This window comes from Mesitornis unicolor, unplaced genomic scaffold (assembly GCF_000695765.1).
Source record: "Mesitornis unicolor isolate BGI_N332 unplaced genomic scaffold, ASM69576v1 scaffold36426, whole genome shotgun sequence".
NCBI classification, from domain to species: Eukaryota; Metazoa; Chordata; class Aves; order Mesitornithiformes; family Mesitornithidae; genus Mesitornis; species Mesitornis unicolor.
The window spans coordinates 1-22,030 of NW_010189542.1; the positions used below are offsets into that span (position 1 = coordinate 1).

Below are 22,030 nucleotides of genomic sequence, written 5' to 3' on the forward strand. Positions count from 1 at the left end.
GGGGGGTCAGTGTCTGCAGAGAGGAAATTGTTCTGAAAATAGCGCGCTGCTCCCCGGCGGCACGGCTCAGCCCCTGAGGGCTGCACAAGGGCAGAAGGCTTTTTTATTACTATTTGTGGGGAGCGAGCTCAGGTCATGCTGCCCTGTGGTTCCGTGCCACCAGGGCCGTTTCGGAAGGTCTGGTCGCCGAGAGGCAGCAGTGTGCTGAAGGACACCTGGTGGACGCAAGTCTGAAATGCCTCTGCCACAGCTTTTCGGCAGCGCGGAGACGACTTCCCCTCCGATCTGGACCTGAAGTTCTTTCGCTGTTTTGCCTGCAAGCCCTTGGCAGCTTCGTGGCCTCTTGTGAAGCCTCTCCCGCTGAGCTGCGTCAGGGCAGGGAGCCCCTTTTGGCTGTGGCAGGGGGGCAGCCCAGAACCAGCCCATCCTGGCACTGCCAGCACCCCTCTTCCAGAGAGTACCCCTCCTCCGCCGCCTCAGCTGAGCTTGTGGGGGCACAGCAGAGGCCAAGAGTTGCTGACCAGAAAGCCACCCTTGGTTAAAAGTCGTCTGGGTGGCTTTAGTCTGGTTTAGCAAAATTTCAGTGTTGGCACACACGGATGTGCAAGAACATCCTCTGCCAAAATAACCTGATGGGTACGGGGTGAGAAGTCGTCTTTGTGTTCAGCTGCACCAGGGGAGAAGCAAACGCTGCTGTAAGGTGGATATCAAAAAGTATCTGCTGTGTCAGAGCCACCAGTGCAGTGAGTGTTTCAAGTTGACTGGTTCGAGGAGTGATTTCTAGAGATTCTGAGAATTTCATTAAAGCCATTTTAATTAAGGCCAAGATATTTTAAAACCGTGAAAAAACTCGGAGCTACTGTGCAGTAAAACTGGTGTGGTGTGCTGTCGCTTGGTTGTGAACCTTTCTTGAGAGGGCAGATGGATGTAAATGAAGATATATGGGGAAGATGAGAAGAACATCTGCCTTTTTCAGCTCTCTATGGGAAATGTACAAGCGAGACAAAAATAAAACTGAGCCACTAAGCTTGTTTCAGCTCATGGTAGGTGTAGGAAAATTTCTGGGAGTCCCTTTTCTCTCTCTTCAGTCCAGATGCACAGATCAATGGAGCATTTAACTACTTCTACTGTTGGCGTTGAATTTTTTTTTTTAGTGTGCTGAAACACATGTTGAAACTCAGACACAGCCACCCTGAACACCCAGCAATCTGTTTCTGGGTGGATTACTCTTCGATTCTGTGGCTGTTGTTTGTCCCCTTTATTTTGGCATTTAACGTGAAATTATGGTAGGCGTTAGTTGTTTACTGTGATTTTTAATCTTGACCAAGACACAGGCAAGTATTTGTCTGTCTGTCTGTCTCTCCCTCTGTCACACCAAGGGTGACACAACAGAAGAAAATGTAGCATGAGAAAATCACAAGACTTGGTGCATTTGTGAAGGGCTTTATACAGTCGAGGGTTTTTACTGTCCTTTCAGAAGGACTGTTATAAAGAAAATGAAATGCTCACTGAAGTGAGCTCTCAGCAGGGTCTGATGTGTGCTAATCTGCTTTGGAAAGAACGTGTATTCCTTTCATTCAGACAGCAGCAATCCCAACTCTGTGGGTGTTCGTCACCCACTTCTGGTCCTGCCTTGTTCTGAAATCCCGGCGAGCAAAAAGACAAGTGGCAAGATGTGTGAAGGGGATATGATTAATATGTTTTGCCATGAAAATTTGGTTATAATACCACATTAATGGGCTTTTTACCTTCCTTTTTGTTCTACTATCTGAGCGGCAGGATCGAACTTGTAAAGGCTTGGGGTTTTTGTTTTACAAATTTGTGGGGTTTCTAGCATTGTTGGGATACGTTAAATTTAAGAAGATTTGTGAGGAACAGAGAGAGAAAAAGCCAATAACTAAGCAGTGTTTTGCAAAGGGTTACTTCAAGGCACGTTCTTCTGAATAATGATGAATTGCTTCCTGATTTGTGGTCAGTGACTTTTTTTGGTATAATTACTGTCAAGAAGGAAGCTGAACAACTCGAGTACATTTCTTGGACCTAGCATAGTGGAGCATTTTCATCAAAACCCTTACGCCTTTTTGACCAAACCCACTTGACATATGTTACCGGAACTGCTGCCTCCTTTTTATAAAAGAGGGTGATCTGTGAGTACATGTCCCAGAGCCATTTCATACTCTATTTTGTATGCCACCATATGCCGGTGAGAGAATTGTAGTTCGGCTTTTTTTTGTTGTTCTCCTTTTAGCTATCAGGACGAGTATAGAGCAAAGAAGGTGAGGGGGTGGTGGTGGGGGGAGGTTTCATTTTGATCTGGAGGAGCAGTCATTCCAGTTCCTAACTGATTAGAAAAGTGAGCTCTGTAGCAGTGAGATGATTGGTAGCTATAGAATAATTTTGTCTGCTGGAACAAGACTTTCGGGGGTTGCCTTTGATAGGAGAAATAACTTGTGAAGATATTTAACAGTCTCTGTACATTTCACTTACTGTTTATGCTTGTGAATGTATTTCCACAAAATGCATTTTTCAGGTGGTGTTCATCTTTCGCTTCTGTATGTCTCGGTAAGATGCTCGTACCTAACAAACCTGGTCCTATCATATCCAACACGGTTGTTAATTTATTTCTGGTTTACTGACCTGTCACTAAAAGCTTTTTGCATCGGTTGCTTTACCTTGTTAAGTTCGAGGGACAGGGGAGAGGAAGGAAGACTTTTCGATTTCTACTGGTGATGGACTGAACCTGTGCTGCTCTTCTTGTAGGTCACTGGAGTTATAAGCAAAGAGTACATCCCAAAAGGAACGCGCTTTGGACCCCTGGTAGGAGAGATCTATACCACCGATACAGTTCCCAAGAATGCGAACAGAAAATACTTCTGGCGGGTAAGCAGGAAAAAACAGCACCATGTTGTTGCAGTAAGCAGATCACTAAATGAGTACGGCTGAGTCGCTGGGTCACTTCCTGCTTCAGACCTGTGTGAATGTGGGGGGCAGCTTCTGGGCACTGCCAGGCACAACAGAACGAAGCCAAGGAAAAGCCTGGGTGTAGGGACTGTGTGGGTGGAGAGCGCAGGGGAGATGCACAGCCCTTCCCGCCTCTGTCTTCCAAAACAGATCAGTGCTTGGTTGTGTAAAGAAATACTTGTGCTGCTTGCTGTAGGGACAGGTTATTTTGCATTTCTTCACAGCGGAAAGTCATTCTTGTTTATGCAAATGTCACGTATCCTTGATTTTTCCAGCTATGAAGAAGCTGTGAAAGTGCTGCATCATCTTTTACCCTGGAATTATGATACATTTGTGACATTTTTTCCTGGGTTTTGAATAGAACTGCTATACCACAGTGGTGGTGGTCTTAGCATATAGCATTCAACTCATAAGCTTTTCTAGTCCACTTCAGAAAGTGTTAAAAGAGCAGCCCATGTACATTAGTGAAGAGAAAAATCCATTAATGCCAGACAAACACTAGAGGTAATGCCTAATTTGAACTCCATAGTGTAAACTGGAAGGGAGCACCAGCCAATTCGTTTTGGCTTGGGAGGTCTGCGCTGGGGAATGTGCTTCCAGTTTACCAGTTGTCATAATCTTTGGTCTCCTTCACAGACCCATTATTAATGGTTAGAGGACATTCCTTCAGCCCCATCTCCTTCCATGGATTTGTTTTGCTGCCTTCTAGCCATTTAGGTTGTGTCTAAAAGGGTGGATTTGGGAGTATCTCCAAGCCTCTGTGCCCAGGTGCCTGCCTGCCTTAGCAATATCCCGACCTCATATCCAGGTGAAACCCAGGGCAAGCACCAGCCTTCCCCACACCCCTTTCTTCCTACCTAATTGCATCATTCTGGTTTTCTCAGATTGTCTTCATGTGCTGTAATACAGCATTGCAGAGGCAGTGATTTGCATGAGTGTTTTTACAAAGCAGGTGACTGTTTTCATGTTCATAAGACTACAAAATGTTTCTTCTAGTAGAATTTTTTGGGAGCTTGTGTCTGGCATAGGAAGAGACTGGTATGCCAGCCCTGGCCCTGCCAGTTGCTAATAAGACAGCAAACACTGAGAAGAGGGGCTGCTAACCATCTTGCAGGACTTCATTCAAATACTGCAGCGAGAAAGATGACATCATTCTCATGATGTGATTTTAAGCCTTAATGTGAAGAGATCCTTAGGAATAATATCCTAGGAGCAATCTAAGCATCGTTAAATTCCCTGTCATAATCTCTTGATTTGTTCAAGACCCGCTGCTGCACTGAAAATGAATTCCTTCCTAGGGGTCTGAAGCAGGCTTGCATATGCAGAGGAAATTGTGGGGGATAACTTCCCACATGTTATTAAAGGCATCCTGGGCTTGCTGGCAGGAGCGGGAACATCTGCTGTGTTCGCGGGGAGTGCTGCCTCTGCCTTGCCCACACGAGGGGTGCGGGGCCGCCCAGGGCCGACGTCATTTCTGGGAACCACGCCGTGACTCAGCACATCTGCTCTCGCCTTCCCCAGAATAGGTGGGAGCCCAGGGGGCTGCCCTCACCCCCAAGCCAGAGCACAGTGACCAGCAGCATCCGTGGGAGCCATTTGGGAAGCGGCGGCAGGCATCGAGTGCCCAAGCCCCATGTTCCTGGAAGTTTGCGAGCCGGGGTGAGCAGAGAAACCCAAAGGCTCATCTTGATGCAGCACAACTCACCCGGCTCCCTTCCATTTTCTCATAACAAACACACCGCAAAATCTCTCGCAAGCTGCTTTGATGAGGCCACATGTATTTCCCCCTTCTCAGTTTACAGGAAGTTACTCTTAAAGAAAGTGATTCTGGTGTTTACGGCCTCCGTTAAAGGGCCAGGCTGCTCTGCCCCTCTGCCGGCGGCTCTCGGGGTGGAAAGGAGAGGTCCCAGCAGGGCAGTGGGTGCTGGTGGGGATCACTGCCCAGCCAGGTAGGTGCGAAGGACAGTGGTGTGAGCACAAGGTGGGAACACACCATGGAGTGCTTTCCCCTGAAATAAGGTCTGTCTCTCCTTCCGAAAGGCATTTCCTGCTCAGTGAGGTGCATCGCTGGTGCAGGCTGCTCCAGCTTCCAGGTCCGGCTTTTGCCTGGTCATCTGTTTTGCAAAACCCAGGAACCCCGTTTCATCCAGCGCAGAGCTAGTTCCCTCTGAAAGCAAGAGATGTGTCTTTAACAAACATGCCTTCTGGATTTTTATTGATTTTTTAATTTTAAATAATTCTCTTCTTACCACTTTAAGATACAGTAGGTTCTGTCAGTGACTGGGGCTTCTTTCCCCAGAAGCCGCTGAGCAGTTTTTAGACTCCTGTTTTCTTTCACCTCTGTGGACAAGCCAGAACGTGTCCCTCGATAGGAAAAGTGACTTCTCATCGGTTGGCCCCTCTCCAGCTCTTCGTTAAGTTATGGCAGGTGAAGTTCATCTTTGCCTCGCCCAGCCTTTCTACAAAAGGGCTACAGTCCAACTATGAGCAAGTGTTGCTTTAGGACTCGGGGGGGGGGGGGGGGGTGGAGGATGTTTGCATAGTTTAAACCTTTGGGCGGAGGTGGTAGGAAACTGCAAGTACAGAGGCCATAGAAAAAGGCGAGAAGGACTCTGACGTTGCACAGCCAGTCAGTCCTATACACAGGTGACTCAAAGCATTAATGCAAGCATGCACTCAGACCTGCAGTCATTAGTGTCACCCACTTGTTGATCATAGACTGTTCACGCAGGGAGAGTGCTCTGCATTTCATATTTTGGGTCTGGTTTGTCCGTACAAGCAGAGCCACAGGCTAAGCAGAAATGGAGAAGGTGAAAAAGCATCTCTTTTCCTAATGCAGAAGATATCATAGTTGGAAAGGGGGAAACCCAGCTTGAATTCTTATTTCAGTAGTATCTTCTCATTAAAGAAAAGAAAAAGGCTTATCATTTTTCCCCTCTGGACTCTGTGCACACATGTTGTGTATTGTGCATGTATACTTATATATTCATAGGCACTTCCTCTCTCTTCCAGATCTATTCGAGTGGTGAGCTTCACCACTTCATTGACGGCTTTAACGAGGACAAGAGCAACTGGATGCGTTATGTAAACCCTGGCTACTCCGTTCAGGAGCAGAACTTGGCTGCTTGTCAGAATGGAATGAACATCTACTTCTACACCATCAAGCCCATCCCTGCCAACCAAGAGCTGCTCGTGTGGTATTGCCGAGACTTCGCAGAGAGGCTGCACTATCCCTCCTCCAGAGAGCTGACAATGATGAACCTCAGTAAGTGGATTACAGTATAAACAAGGAATGCTAGTAATGTTTCTTCTGCCTATGTGATCTAATAATAAGTTATATAATTAGACAGCTGCATCATCTGTTGTGTCACAGTAGGTAGCTCGGAGTGGAAAGGGGAATTAAAAAATCCAGCACAACAGAATGAGTTCCCTGTGCTCATTCAAATGTAAACAGATTATAAAAAATCTGAACAGTTACTGGTTTACAATCTGAGTCTTATCTGATGATATTCTGGACAGACAGCCTGAATATAAACTCTGCCTTCAGAACTGTAGGTGTTGGTTCACTCTCAGACTTTCCAAGTGCAGATCTCCTGGTGTGTTGAGCAGACGTCTGCTCTGACAGCGTGTGCTGAAGGCTGTCCAGTCACGCTCCCAAAGGGCTGCCCTCGCTGCACAAGGAAGTGGTCGTGTGCCATGACTCTGCCTGGGTGTCTGGCAAAGCGTATGTAGTCTGCATAATGCTCTTTGAGCCGTGCATCTGTGCTTACTTATCTTATGGGAGCAAACCTCCTGTGGTCTTCGCATCTGGTTACTTGTTTTTTTGAACCTGGTGTATTTTGTCCCCATTTCTTGGCTGTATATCACGGCTTTCGTTTTCTGTTCAAAAATAATAGCACTGGTAGCAGGGGAAAGAGGTATTTCCAGGAGTTTATCTCTGTGCTCTTCTGTGGTTTCTGACCATTTCCAGCCTCAGCGCTTTACTCATAGCTTAATCACTGCCTAGCACCTCACCCAGAGCCCCTTGAAGAGAGGGAAAGGTTCTTGCTGACTTCTCGTTCAACTCCAGGCTGCCTCCCCTCCTGCCAGCTACTCTTGAGATAGAGCAGAGCATCCGTTTGTCCTTCTGACAGTGCCTGTAGTCAGATTTGAAGGAAGAATAGCAAACAGGTTTTGTTGGGTTTTGATTTTGGGCTTTTGTTGGTGGTGGTTGTTTTGTTTGTTCTAATAAAAAGGGATATTGGCTGTTATTTGGCAACAAATAATGGGTTTAAAAAGATATCAGTGCTACTTTGGGGATCATCAGAGCTAAAATGTAACCCTGCATCATGAAAGTAATGTCACACATTCGGATTAATCAAAAGTACATCGGTCTTCCGTGGATGTTGTCCTTTCACCAGTTTTTGGTCTCGCCCTACTAAATGTAAAAAATTCGAGAAGAAAATTTGCTTTCTCTCAATGACAGAGGAAAGGGAGGGAGAGGATGCTGCTATATTCCCTATTCAGAAAATATCTCACTGATTCTATCATCTTTGCGCTTACGTCATTTCACCACTCGCCGTGCGGTTTTATTTCCTGGTAGGGTGAACTGTTGGCTTTTCAGTGGGACCTGCAGGTGGGACAGGACAGCAGCATCAGGGGTTCCTGTGGATAAGGAGTTTGCAGGGATCCAGCCAGGCACATTGGAGCACTGGCCTGGAGGATGCACGCACGCAGGCTCAGTTTCCCACATCTGCTGGCATCTTAGGTTGCCTTGCAGAATTAACAAGGAGTGTATTTGTAAATTAACTAAATACCTCGTTACTCTTACTCAGGCCAAAACTGGGGGGGGTCTGGACATGTGCAAGATAGTCCATTTCAGGAAAAAGAAGGCTTAATACGTGGAATTACAGAGACAGGATCTTGAGCAAAGACCGTGTAGTTCAGCCTTCGTATTTGAAAGAGCAGTCTTTCCAGATGTTGAAATTGAAATATCTCTTCTTCTTTTTAAAGATAATTCTGTGTAAGCCATTTAGAACTTCTGTGTTAGCCCCTTCCACATAAAGAAAATAGCAGTTCCGAAAAATGAGAAAAAGTTCTCACTTTTTTAATCTTTTCCCATCATCATTGTGACAAACGCATTCAGGCCTAAGGCCTGCAGTTGTGCCAGAAACCCTACAAGTGCCATAAGGACTGAGGTTTTTGAAAGTTTCAGTGCCCTTTCTTGGAAAAAGCACAGAAAAAAATCCAGAGGTCTCCCAAAGATGCTTATTTGCTGAAGGCCCTCTAGCAGTAGCCCAAGCAGGGATGGTTTTTCCAGCTGTAGTACTGGAACCAGATGAGTTTGAAGTGAACATCAGCACCGTTTCGTTTTCTTCTTCCCCTTTCTGCCAGGCCACTTCTAGTTAAATCTAAAATTAATTAACATCCTGCTGCCCCTCCAGCCTCTCTGTAGCGCAAGCTTGGCCAAGGTGCCCTTGCACTGCATTCACCCATGAATAAGTGCAGAAGACTTGTCCTCCCCCAGCATCCTGCACTGCTGCAGACCCGGGCCTTTGCCCCATCACGTTATCTTGGCGCAGTTTCGCTTGGGAACACCCCCCATTGGTCACCTCCTCCACCTGCTGGAAGGTCAGGAAAGCCCTCTTCAGCCCAACAGGTCACGAATAATTCAGTGTTTAAAGCAGCACGGTTTCCCTCGGAGGAGCAGGTGAGCATCGCCGCCTCTCCCAGCTCCTGGCTGCTGGTTTTGGTACCCTCTGAGGAAGTGGGAGGGAAGGTGGGGGTCCAGGTCCCCCCACAGGCTAAAGTCGGGCTCCCTCCCTGACAGGAGTGTGGGGCAGCAGCACCACCAGCCCAGGGCCATGGTGGGGTGCGCCCACTCCCTCCCTCCACCGCGTTTTGGGTGTGCAAAGCACGCCGGTGGCCACGGGAGGTTTTGGAGGAGCCATCCCTTGGCAGCTGGCCCGGGCCGGCAAAGGAGATGCCACCTGGAACGTGCACTGATGGACAGCATCCACTGTGGCCTCAGTTTTGCCGACTTAAAATACAGGCAGCTGCTTTAGGTGCCTCGGGGCTTTGAGGATCATGGTCTTGAAGTTCAGCACCTCGGTTCCTATTTAAGCACCCGAGGGAGATGGGCCTCCAGGGAAAAATGTATCAGAGAATTTCTCTGGCTTTATTTCCTGTAATTAGTGGCCTCAAAAATGAAAGAACTACCACTTTAGAGCATAAATGTATTTACACATCCACATGTAACATCCACTTGCCTCTGTAACAACAAACTTTAAAATTAAAGGTAACTTCTCCAGCGTTAGTTCATTTATGCCGCAGAAGGAAAGCATCCAGACTGAAGACAGCAATTGGGTGTGTACTTAGTTATGGGTTTAACCCTGCGCTCCGTGTTTTCTTGAACTGGGGCCTTTGACCCAGTCCTTTGGCGCACACCTCCCTTCCCGGCCTGGGGAGCTCCCAGCATGGCTGCGTCACACCAAGGGGATGCTGGAGTGCCTGCGTGGCATTGCACAATCCTGGTGGAGGCAAAGCTCCGCGTTATCCCAGCAGTGGAAACTCCTTCTCGGTGCGAACGACCCCCTTCTCCTTCCGGCCTGTTTTCAGGCCAGTGGTGGTGTTTTCTATCAAGATTTGAGATACATCATCTTCAGATTGTGCCATTGTCCAGTAAATGGTTACAAATGTGATTACACAGGATCTCTATATTCTGCTGGCCAAAAAACCACTTTTTTTTTGTAGTTTGTGTAATGTGCTTAACCTCATTCAACTGAGCCCTCAGATTGTCTTTTAGCCTGTGATACTGTAGGCGTTTGCACTAGCAAACAGACCAAGGAAATTTGCTTCAGGGTCGCACATAATCTGGCATTTCATTCCTGCCTCATCATAGGAGCATAATTTTGGGTTGGAGGGTGGAGAGGGTAGCAGTTGTGTGTGTTTTGTTGGTTTTTTTGAAACCAAACTACAATTGCATTGACTCAGGACATGACTATTTGATAATAATGTTCATGTATTGCAATCATATGATGCAACTTCCTGCTGCTCGTGTCGTGTTTGTCTCCTCAGTCACGTACGGGCAGGTGACATTTTCGTTTGGTCAAGCTTCAGAAAGAAAAAGTTTTAGTTAGGAGAATACAGTTTGCGTATTTGCAAATCATTTGGCAATTGTTCTGTTTTGTGAGCAGGTTTAACGTGATATTATTTAAAATCCTTTGGGTTCTGTGAACCTTTTAATGCTTGTTTCTGAAATGTGATTTATTCTTTTCTCCTTCCCGCTGCCCTGACGCGCTGGCCATTAGCTGAGCCCTGCCGCTCGCTTTCCCTTTTGCTTATGGGCAGTTTCACTTTCTGGTTTTGAAGCTTTGCTGTTTGGGTTGAGAGGAAACATCTGCACTTGCTTAAAAAAAAAGCCGCCTGGAATCTTCAAAAGAGCTCAGGAAAATTATTTTGAAATTAAATGAAAGGTTGTCTTCACAAAACCAGAATTTGAGGACTAAAGTTGACTTAATATCAAGGGTTATTTGAAGGCTTCCTTAAAGACATTCTCTGAGCAAGAAGTTTTCAAAGTCATGTCACCCTGCCTTGGACACATTTAGAAAACAGATGATCAAATTATATACTTGTAAATGTTGGTCTCCATTCTCACTTTGAGTGGAAACACACTTTGTTTTGCCCACTTCACAACTTCGAGGTTCTCTTTCTACCAGCAAAAGAGGTGCTTAATTTAGATTGAAAATGTGAATCGGCATAATTAAGCTCCACCACTCGAAGTGTTCAGTACCACCTCGCTCCTGAAATTACTGTTGAAATTACTGTCTGCCTACAACCATTTTTCAAGTTTTTAGAAAAAAACAGGTGATTGTTTTGATGAAGTTTTGCTCAGGCCGCAGCTCAGAGCGAAGCCTCCAGCAGTGCAGGGGTCTGAGCTGGAGTACCCGCCCTGGAGCGACTTCAGGCAGCGCCTCTGCTGCAGCTTTATTAATGCTCGAAAGTACCAGAGCTGTGTCCCTTTTCCTCTTGCACGCATTCACTTATCTCAGATCAGAGCAAATAATCTCTTGACCTCAGTTAGAAGTCGATCAGGCTCCTTAAGAGGCACTTCTGGGTTTGTTTCTTTCTTTTTTTCCCGTTCTCCCCTCAGATCAGTAATTTACAAATGCAGCTGCACTGTTTGTGTTTTGTCGTGAACCTCTCCTCTATGTCTCTCTGACCACAGAAACTAGATAGATCTTGGAAGAGTATGCACCTATATTTAGTGTGTATCTGTATACACTAAATATATATATGGGGGTGGGAGGGAGAAATGCATTTCAAGAGCGAGATCGGCAAGAACTTAAATCTAAAATCGCAAGTTTGGAAAAAATCCATTTATGAGAAATATATCTTTAACTTTGCAGTTTGGCTCATTTAAGAGCAACAAGAAAGGTTGTAAACCCCTCAGTCAGTTTCAGCCCTGGTTTAAACCCAGGTTCAGTATAAAGCATCAGACCCCCTCCTTAACCCCCAGTGTTACCGTCTCTGATTTTACGCAGTGCTGACCACTTGTTGGTGATTGATCTCTCCAGTGTTCCCTAGTGTCCCCCATGCTCAAGTAACGGGGGAAGAAGCCAGGAGGGAATTTATGGACCAAAGATAGCTTGTAAAATGAAGGGAGCTCTCAGAGTTAGTTGGGCTTGAAAAATCATCTTTAAATATTGCAACTTCTGTCTACACGTGGAAATTAGTAGGAGGGAAGGTTTTACCAGGAAAAATGGTGAAGCGGCCACAGTCTCTCTATCGCTTTTCCAGCTTCTTCTTCCTCTTCCCCTCCCCTGGGTTTTTTTTCTTTAAAAGAGAAAAGTGTCAATTTGAACTTCCTGCTTGACAGACCCCACTGAGAAACTGATATGGGCCTGATAAGATGGTATTTATTTGTTTTTTCTGCTGCGAGGCTTCACAAGTCCTGCCTTCCCCCTCACCCCCTGCCCAGCTCTCAGTGCTTTCCAGTGCTGATAGTGTCCCCAGGAGTAGTGTTTGCTCTGGGATGCTGGCGTGGTGACAGGCAGCTGATAAGGTGATATATTATCCACAGTAACTTTGTGGGCCTTCTTGAACCTAGTAGTACCTCTGTGTTATACCCAAAAAATCTGGGTGGACGTTGAGAAAATGAGTTACCAGTCCATGAATACAGAGAAAATGACAAAAGAAAGTAGATTATTTTTAATGCCAGACAACACGACATGCTATTGATTTATTTTTGAAGCAGCACTGCATTAAACTTTAACATTGAGATAAACAATTGGGAATCTATCTGCGCACTTCTGTGTGTACGTGCTTGCTGTACAACACGCCCTATGTTTTATCATAAATATTTTAATTGAACACAACTGTGCTCAATTGCCTTTCCTTGCAACTTGAAAATACACAAACTGCCTGCATATCTCAAACTAAATTTGCTTGCTACTGGTCTAATGCTGTTTGAAAAAGGATGCTATGGTAAGAGTGGGTTGCTGTGAGTAGGAGCATGCTTTGAAAGCAGCTGTTTTCTTGGATACGTTTAAGAAATGGCTGTTTCTTTGACTAATAGGTTAATGTTGCCAAATGATAGACTCCGTCAGGGTAGGGAATAGTGAAGCAAAAGAATCTGCCTTGAAAGCGGTGTAGTCGTTGCCTGTCTCCATCGTCCACACTGGATTCACCTGGTCCCCCCAAAATCAGAAATAGCTGTTTCTCACTTCAGTTAGTGACAAAAGTAGAAATTTGGCTGAAGGGCTGCGGTACTTTCAAGTCTCATAGCTATCGGCGTTGACTGGTACCTCCTGATGGAAAAACCTTGCACATAAGTAACCACGGATGAGAAATCTTCGTGTAGGTTTTATCCTGTAAGAAAATACCTTACAGGTCATAATTTCAGGGTTATATAACTATGAGATTAGATAGAAGCAGACTTCTCTTTCTATTGAAAGCATCTTTCCGTGTACTGTTTACATTATATTATGTCCAGATAACAAGGTAGAGTCTTTGAACACAAATAAACAGTGTGTATGCACTGAACTGAGCCGAATGGATGCTCGCTTCTCTTTCCTTCTAAATGCATATTTCTTTTGCTGTTTTTTAAGTACATTTCAGCTGAAGCTGGAGCCAACCAGTCTTGCTTTCTTTTGGTTTGCTTCAGCATTTTTTTTATAAAGTACAGCTGTAAGCAGAGGAGTTTTGCATAGACTGAATGCCACAGAAATCTGCAGTAAATAGTCTGCTTTGTTGTAGATGTTCCTAAGCAGTACATTTAATGAGTAATGATCTGTTTACTGATGGAGAATACCTTCTCTTTGAAGAAGGCTTTCATCCGAGCCAGCCATGGGTTTTTTGGTACTGTAAGTAATTGAACTGGCTGGTGAAGTGACTGCTGTGGTTTGGCAAAAGCCGATTTGTCATGCCTCGTTATTTTACTGAGGAACATTTCTGGGAGCTTGCGTTCTGCAGAGTCCTTGGGTTAAACCTGTATTGTGAACAAATGCTTGTTACTGCATTTATTAGAAATGCTGCTTAAGTAGACATTCACCAGCGAAGCTGGTCAAATTTAAGGGGGAAGAGAGGTAAAATCAGTTTGCAAAGTGGAGATGAGCACTCTGCAAAGGAATCCTCATCCAGATCTGTATGTACTGGCTGGTGTCTCTTAAATTACAGTGCTTTCTATTAACAATACCAGCAGACATTTTTTTCACACAGAAATTAGTTTTTTTGAGAGTGAAATGATTGCTCATCTCTGAGAGCAGCCGTTCCTTCTCACTAAACTTGTAGGAGTTGGGTTGTGTTTTGAAAAGAGATAACGATGGTGGCATATCTAAATAATCATAACCTTGTCTTTGCATTTCAGCACAAACCCACGTTAATCCAAAGCAGCACAGTGCTGATAAAGATGAGCTCTGTCAGAAAAGCATCCCAAAGAAGGAGCACAGTGTGAAAGAGATCCTGAAAATGGAATCCAATCCTCCCAAAGGAAAAGATTTCTTCCAGACCAACATTTCACCAGTTACTCCAGAAAAGGACTTGGACGATTTGTGTAAGAACTACAGCCCGGAGAGGTGTTTCTTTCCTCGAGTTGTCTACCCGATCCGACCTCACATTCCAGAAGAGTACCTGAAAGCTTCCCTAGCATACGGGATGGACAGGCCCAGTTATATCACTCACTCGCCCATCCAGACGTCGACTACGCCGAGTCCTTCCGGGAGGAGCAGCCCAGACCAAAGTTTAAAGAGTTCAAGCCCTCACAGCAGTCCAGGGGTGACGGTTTCACCGCTGGCACCTACTTCCCAAGAGCACAGAGAGCCGTACTCTTACTTGAACGGATCGTACGGCTCAGAAGGATTGGGGTCTTATCCTGGATATGCACCCCCTGGCCACCTCCCACCCGCCTTTCTGCCATCCTATAACCCCCACTACCCCAAAATCCTGTTACCTCCGTTCAATATGAGCTGTAATAACCTGAGCGCTTTGAACAATATCAATGGCATCAACAATTTCAATCTCTTCCCAAGGATGTACCCTCTGTACAGCAACCTGCTCAGCGGAGGCAGCCTTTCCCACCACATGCTGAACCCCTCTGCGCTCCCCAGCTCGCTACCCAGTGAAGGAGGCCGTCGCTTGCTGCAGCCCGATCACCCGAGAGACGTCCTCATACCAGCACCCAACAGTGCCTTCTCTGTCACGGGCGCTGCTGCCAGCATGAAGGACAAGCCGTGCAGCCCTACCAGCGGGTCACCCACCGCTGGCACAGCAGCCAGTTCGGAACACATAATGCAACCTAAACCTACCTCAGTGGTGCTGGCTGCCAGCGGCAGCGAAGAAGCCATGAATCTCATTAAAAGCAAGAGGAATGTGACCGGTTACAAAACCCTCCCGTACCCACTGAAGAAACAGAATGGGAAGATCAAGTATGAATGCAACGTCTGCTCCAAGACCTTTGGCCAGCTCTCCAATCTGAAGGTAGGCAGTGGAGAAGGTGACACAAGCCTTTTTGGAAAACTGGTTTTTCCCTATAGGTTATCCAGGAAAAGCAGGGACAGGCTTGGGAGGCTATTTATCAATCTGGGCTTACTACAGCAACCCCCAGCAAGAAAGCATGGTTGTAAAGACAGTGTTTTAATACTGATAGTCCCTAATTTACTAGATAACATTGATTTCGGCAATGGGAGTCTTCTAACTTTAGGCAACATCTGAAGGTACTTTGGTGATCGTACTGGGAACTACAAATGGGTATTGCTTTGTTTCTCCTCAGGTGCACCTCCGAGTCCACAGCGGAGAGAGACCATTTAAATGCCAGACCTGCAACAAAGGCTTCACACAGCTGGCTCACCTCCAGAAGCACTATCTGGTGCACACGGGAGAGAAGCCCCACGAGTGTCAGGTACGTAACACACCACAGAGACAGCGTCCCTTCGAGGCCGAAGGGATGGCAGGGCCCATGCACATTCCCTGTGGTGCCCAGGGAGGGCTGTGTGATGAACCCCGAGTTGCTCAGGGCTGGAGTCCCTGTCACAGCCATTTCCAGCCCTGGCAGTAGCACCTGCGAGATGGCAGGGTTGCCTTCAGCCTGCTAGAGCAATGTCTCCCTGATACAGCTTTTGCCATCAGCCGTACTCGAAATGCTATTCAGCGGTACTTAAGTAAAAAAAAAGTGGGGATTTTTTACCCTTTGTGAGAAAGTGTGAAGATATAAAAAGCTGCTGCTTCATCCTGCCGTCACCCCATAGGTGCCTGTGATTTAAACCATAAAATCCCCTCCCACTCACTCGCTGTTTTCTCTGCCACCCCCCACATTAGGTTTGTCACAGCAGCACCAGCAATCTCAAAACCCACCTGCGGCTCCACTCTGGAGAGAAGCCTTACCAGTGCAAGCTCTGCCCGGCCAAATTCACCCAGTTTGTGCACCTGAAGCTGCACAAGCGTCTCCACACCCGGGAACGTCCCCACAAATGCATCCACTGCCACAAGAGCTACATTCACCTCTGCAGCCTCCAGGTCCACCTGAAAGGCAACTGCCCCGTCACCCCTGCCTCCGGCCTCTCCATGGAGGACCTGAACCGAATCAACGAGGAGATCGAGAAGTTCGACATCAGCGACAACGCCGACAAGTTGGAAGAAGTGGAAGACAATATTGACTTGACTTCTATCGTGGAGAAGGACATCCTGACCATGCTCAGGAGGGAGATGGAAGGAGCTAATCTGAAAGTCTCTCTGCAGAGGAACCTGGGAAATGGACTTCTCTCCTCAGGATGCAACCTTTACGAGTCGTCAGATATGTCAATTATGAAGTTGCCTCACAGTCACCCACTACCTCTGTTACCTGTAAAGGTCAAGCAAGAAACAGTTGAACCAATGGACCCTTAAGACTTTTTGGCAAAGTGATTTTTTTTTTTTTAATTTATGACTTGGCAAGTCAGGGTGCCTGTAGCAGTTGCTTGTACATAGTTTCAATGCTGCAAAGCAATCTTGGCTTACAGTAGTTTCCCTACGCTCTCCAGCTGAAAGAAGGAACTCCAAAGTTACTGTTTTCTCAGGGCATAAAAAGGGGCAAAGGACTGTGCATTGCCTCGCCAGTTACTAAAAGACAATCATCTATCCATAATTATTTTTTCAATGATAGTACTTCATAATTTATTATGCAATTAATCATTCTAAAAGCAATAATTAGGAAAATGTTTACAATGACTGGAAAATTCATTGTAATTTTTACTTTAAATGTTTTTATTTTTTGTTTTATGGCCATTCTTTGTAGATATTTTTTTCTGCACATCTGTTTTAAGAACCTAAGATTGGGTAAATGTGTTTTATGTACCAATGTCTTTTAAACAAATGTGGTTTTTCATATTGCCAAAGTTGGACATTTGACATACAGAATCCTAGCTCCGTTGGTTTGAAAAAAATGCTGTGTACTTTTATGTGCAAATCACCCCAGTGGGAATTGAAAAGGAGAAAAACAAAACCAAAAACCAAAACCCAGAGTAGCAGCGAGCTGCCCCTGCCTCTCCAAGGACAGGAGAGACGCCTCCGCCTGCAGCGCTGCTGGAACAGATGTGGCACCGCAAACGCCTGCCTGCATGGACGCTACCACAGGGCTTAGAAAACAGCTCCAGCCCCACACCTTGTCATGTAACTCTATGACCAAAGGAATGCATCAGCTTAAAGTGGCTTTTCCAGAAAGAAAACCTCACTTACATTCTTTTGTTTCCAAAAGCAGTTGAAAAGCAAATACACAAATATTCTTAATATTCTGCCTAAAAGGAGGTTTTTGGCAGATGACTTTTTTTTTTTTTTTGTTGGCCAGAGCCTTCCAGGAATACAAAAAAAAGAAAGATGGTCAGATCCCTGAGAAAGAAGGGGTTCGGTTTTACTTGTGTTTTCCTCTCCCACTTTGCCTGGGTAGCAGTGGGGAACAAAGTCCTTTCCTGGCACATACATTTTTTTTCTTCCTTCCTGTACGACTCCGATTTTTCTCAGTATTTGTGTTTGTACATTTTGTGGTTAATTTAATTAAAGAAGAAAAGGGCATTGCAAAGTTGTTGAACAACAATTACCTCAGTGCTTGTGTCCAGTGGTGCAGACAATGCTGTTATCTAAATGCTTTGCTACTTTAGAGAAGAAACCAAAATGTGCACAGGGAAAGATAGAATGCACGTCCTTTTATCTTTTTGTTTTGCTAAGCCCAAAGATGATACGGTGACGTTTGAGGTGTAGCAAAGAATACATGTATATTTATAGATATATTTATACCACTATACTATATATGTATATGTATATATATTTATACCACTTAAGTTGTGAGCCAAACCATGTAATAAAACCTATTTTTCATCCAAGTGTGAAAATCAGATGTTATCCAGTTTTGCATACTGTTACCAGTGACCTCAGAGCCAGACGGTTGTACCAAGGCATTTACAGCCTGCGCAGCTGCCAGGGGGAGCCGGGGCTGGCAAACTCCTACGTGGGTAACGTCACCCGATGTGGCATTGCCCAAATCCGGTGGGAACGGCCCCATCTGCAGGCTGTCCTAGGGGGAAGGAGGTGGGAGGGCAGTGAACAAACAGCCAGAAAAAGGTAACCAAAAGAACTTGAAGCCAAATCTGACCCGTGTGTGGCGTGTTCACAGAACAGCGAAGGGCAGGGTGGAGGGCAGTTGGGATGTGCCCTCATCTCTCGTTTTGCCCTGCCACTAATGAGCTGCACGGTCAAGTCGCATAAATATAAGTAGCATTACTACACACCTCCCCTCCATGTGTATATTTTTTTTTGTCTGGTGATATTCTTACAAATTTTACAACAGGCCACTTCATCAATCCAGGATTTGGTGATCTTTTTTTCAGCAAACTTCATTTTAATGCCTTCTGTTAAAAACCAAAACAAGCAATCCTGAAATGCAAGTCTCTCAACACAGCTTTTGAAGGACTACAGTTCATTACATTTCCACTCCTGCAAATTGTGAGGCTGACATCTTTTAAATGTAGCAATAGTTCATAAATATAGTACTTACTTGTAGGATAAACCAAAGTATCACTACTCTGTCACTGGACACACACTTTTCCTGTTACTTGCCTGTAGTGCTTTCTTGTATTTGATACAAATTTTACAAGAATTTATATGCATCAGCTTTAAGAATTGTTACTTCTCTTTACTGTTTTCCCCTTCCCTTAGAAGTTTTACATGTGAATGTAGCAACAATCAACAGTGTTTTGGGATTGGGTTTTTTTTTTTTGTCTCTCTTAAGAAAGACTCTGACCAAAGTTAACAGGCTTTTTACTTTGCTAGAACAACAAACTATCATATGTTTACGTATTGGTTTACATCATTATTTATGTGCAAATTGTCAAATGTAAATTAAATATAAGTGTTCATTGCTTTACTTACGCTTCCCTTGTCTTCAATCGCCTTCCGCTGCCAGCCGCGCTGAGGGTGACGGTCTCCCGCGACCCCAACTCCTGCCTCTGCGGGCGCTGATTTTCCACAAGCGAAGGTTGCGAACAGCAATGCCAGAGCCGAACACCCCGGCACTGTTAATTATGGCGCTCTCATCAGTTTTAGCCAATATCTTTAAAAAAAAAGATTTATTTTTTTTAAACATTGATTTTCAGTGTTTTGATGGAAGAAACTTGAAGTCTGTCTGCCTTGCAGATATGTGACCAGGGTTCTCATTTACATTTTTCCAAATGATTGTCATTTCTGGCCCGAAACCCTAACCACTGGACCACAATGACACACTCACAGTGTCAGCGTGAGACCACTTAGCCCTGTATCGGTGTGGTGGGAACTGCATTCAAAACAAATGTGGATCTGTTTTCACTGCTCGCAAACGAGACGCGAATGTGAACCAAATCCAGGAGAAGGTCGAGTTCCCTTTCCCCCACCACCGCCTCAGCCAAGAAGTAACAACAGGCAGGGATGCCCCAGCAAAGCTAATTCAACATTTGCTACTTCCATCATTTACCATGAGATCTAAACCAGAGAGGCCATGTGCTGCCCTGCCCTACCTGAACGTTAAAGAAATAATGTTCCTGCTCATATTGAGACACTCAGCGCCGTATGATGTTTTAAAAGTATTTCACTGTCCTCTTAAAAAATTCATTTAAACATCTGTCTCAAGAATTTGAAATACTGCCAACACTGAACTGTGGAGTTAAGAAAACCAGAGCACTGTTGTCATAAACGTGCCAAATGCAGCATGTTATATTCCTATATTCAACAGAGCTATTGCTGTAATAATTTTTAAAAAAACCCCAACCCAACATAGGATAACCGTTACCGCCATAAATCATACTTCATTACTTGGCAAAGCATTACACTGCGCTGGAGAGTTATGTCCTGGGGACACTTGTAAGCTTTAGAAGATGTTTAATAAAACACATTACATAAAAAGACAATGCACGTTATAGATCACAGCCTCGCGAGGCCGAGCCCAGCAGCTGCTGCCTTGGTTTCTGGCAGCCCTGAGCTGGCTGGAAGCCGCTGCAGGCACGGATTGCGACCAGAAATGCAGCAGTTTCGGCCATGACAGCAACACTACCAGGTTGGGTAACTAGGATGGTGTCAGAGAGGCGCAGGGGCAAAAGCTCCTCCTGGGTGCTGCTGTCAAATGCGGTGCCTCCAGCACAGAGCCAGGGGCTGCCCAGGGGTGGGCTGGGTGCCTGTCTTGCTGCCCTCAGCACAAAATTTTGGGTGACCAATGGTGATGTGGCCAGGAAGGCGATCTGCACTTTCCTCCCATAACTTTGCCAGCTGAGCTGGTTTGCCCATGGCACATCACAGCTAAGACAGCCTCAAGTGCAGAGGAGGTTCCCACCTTTTTGGCTGGTTTATAACACCCGTGTCTCTCAGCTGAGTGCCAGGGAGACACCGCTAACTCTCAGTGCGGACAATCATAACTTTGAGGTCAAAAATGAAAAATGTGACTCACCAAGGGGGTATAAGCCCTTGGGGGTCGAATCAGCGGCTGGTGGTGCACAGCAGCATCCCAACACATGCTGGGTCTGCGTTCTGTGCAGGACAGGGCCTAAAACCCGTGCCATCATAGAGAAGCGTTACGTTAGAGTGAGGGAAATAGTTGTGGCTGTAATTAAAGGCAGCCAGGAAACACTTGGCTAATTACTGCGTGAGCCGGGTCTGAGTGCATACGGTGTGGCCGAGGAATGCGTCTGTCATGGGGCAGGTATCTGACAAACACCAGCTGTCACAGCCACCTAAGAAAAACTCACCCACGGCACCGGGCAGCCGCCCTGGCACTGGGACGGATGTCTCCCTCCTCGGTGTGGGGCCAAGGCAGACCAGCAGGGGACAGGCAACTGGGGTGTGGGGGGATGGGTGGAAATTTTGGCAGCTTCAGCACTAACTGGTCCTACCTGAACACCAGGAAAACTTTACTTTTTGTCAAAGACACGACACTTCCTAAAACCATGGCTGTTTGATTTGTTGACAGATGCTGAAAAAGGGCCATCCCGCAATCAGCACGGCCTCTGCCATTCCCGCTCTCACGAGCAGCACTGGAAGTGCTGATAAATAAATAAGCACATTTGCACACCCATCAAGGCTGTGTTCACTGACTGTAGTCAAAGGCAGAAAGCTCGAGAGTTTCCAACACACTGCAGCACTTTCCTGACACTCATTTTTGTAAGAGGTTGGGGCAGATTTCCCAGCAATTCACAGCAGTGGCCGAAGGGGAAAGGGACCACTAATCCTCGGCAAGCCCCTACTTGGGATGCAGAGTTGTATTCTTTTCCCATGCTAGAGGAGTCAAATGTTGTTTGCTTACAGACACATGCAAGCAGACATCACCTTCTGCTTCAAAGCCAAGCCTCCTCACCTCCACCAGGACAGCTTGCAGCTTGGCACCCATCGAAGGGCACCCTGTGCAGGAAAACTCAGCACAGGGAAGGTGAGATGATGCCTCCCACCTCCAGGCAGCACGGGCTCAGCTGGGCTGGGCCATTCAGTGCTGCAAACATCAGCCTGCACAAGCCCATCTAGGAAAGATGAAGCCCAGCACCTGCACATCTGTCCCCTAGCATGTCAGAGGCCCCCACCAGCTGTCACCTCTGGCCACACACTGCTCTCTGGAGCTGGGGGTTGAACAGGCTGGCTGCCACGGGAGGTGAGATGGGCCCTGAGCAGCAGCCCAGCAGCAGGGACAGGAGATGCAGTCATCAGGTGGGTGCACCCCCGGGAGGAGACCCTCCCCAACAGGGTCCCCCACAGCTGGCGGGGAGCAAACTCCAGCACAGGGCATGTGTGAACTTCTCCTTTTTGATGCGGCAGGGCTTGGGGCAGAAACCTGTGCCCAGAGTGCAGGGGTGGGTTGCACTGGTGTGTGCGTTGGGCAGAGATCCCTTTTTAAAAAGAGATGCCTGTCCTCCCAGAAAGGGAGATGAGCACTCACTGCTCCCTGCCCCGCCAGCTGGTGGCCAGGCACATTGGTGGCACAGGGGTGCATTGGCCTTACCTCCTCCTCCCTGGGTGCACGCAGGGAGATGGTTGGGATGCCAAACCACTTAGGTAGGTGTGACCAAATAGCCCCATTGAAAGAAGCCAAACCAGTATGACTTCCTTATTGTGC

General features: G+C 46.3%; 1 protein-coding gene across 1 annotated transcript; it reads left to right on the plus strand.

Moving 5' to 3' along the window:
* Positions 1-2,248: 2,248 nt before the first annotated feature.
* On the plus strand, positions 2,249-16,428 carry PRDM1 (PR domain containing 1, with ZNF domain; the record flags this gene model as incomplete). Its single annotated transcript, XM_010186121.1, has 6 exons — positions 2,249-2,276; positions 2,761-2,880; positions 5,974-6,226; positions 13,808-14,916; positions 15,209-15,337; positions 15,754-16,428. Coding segments are annotated over 6 exons (2,206 nt in total), but the record flags the coding sequence as incomplete, so codon positions are not given.
* Between the last annotated feature and the right edge of the window lie 5,602 nt (positions 16,429-22,030).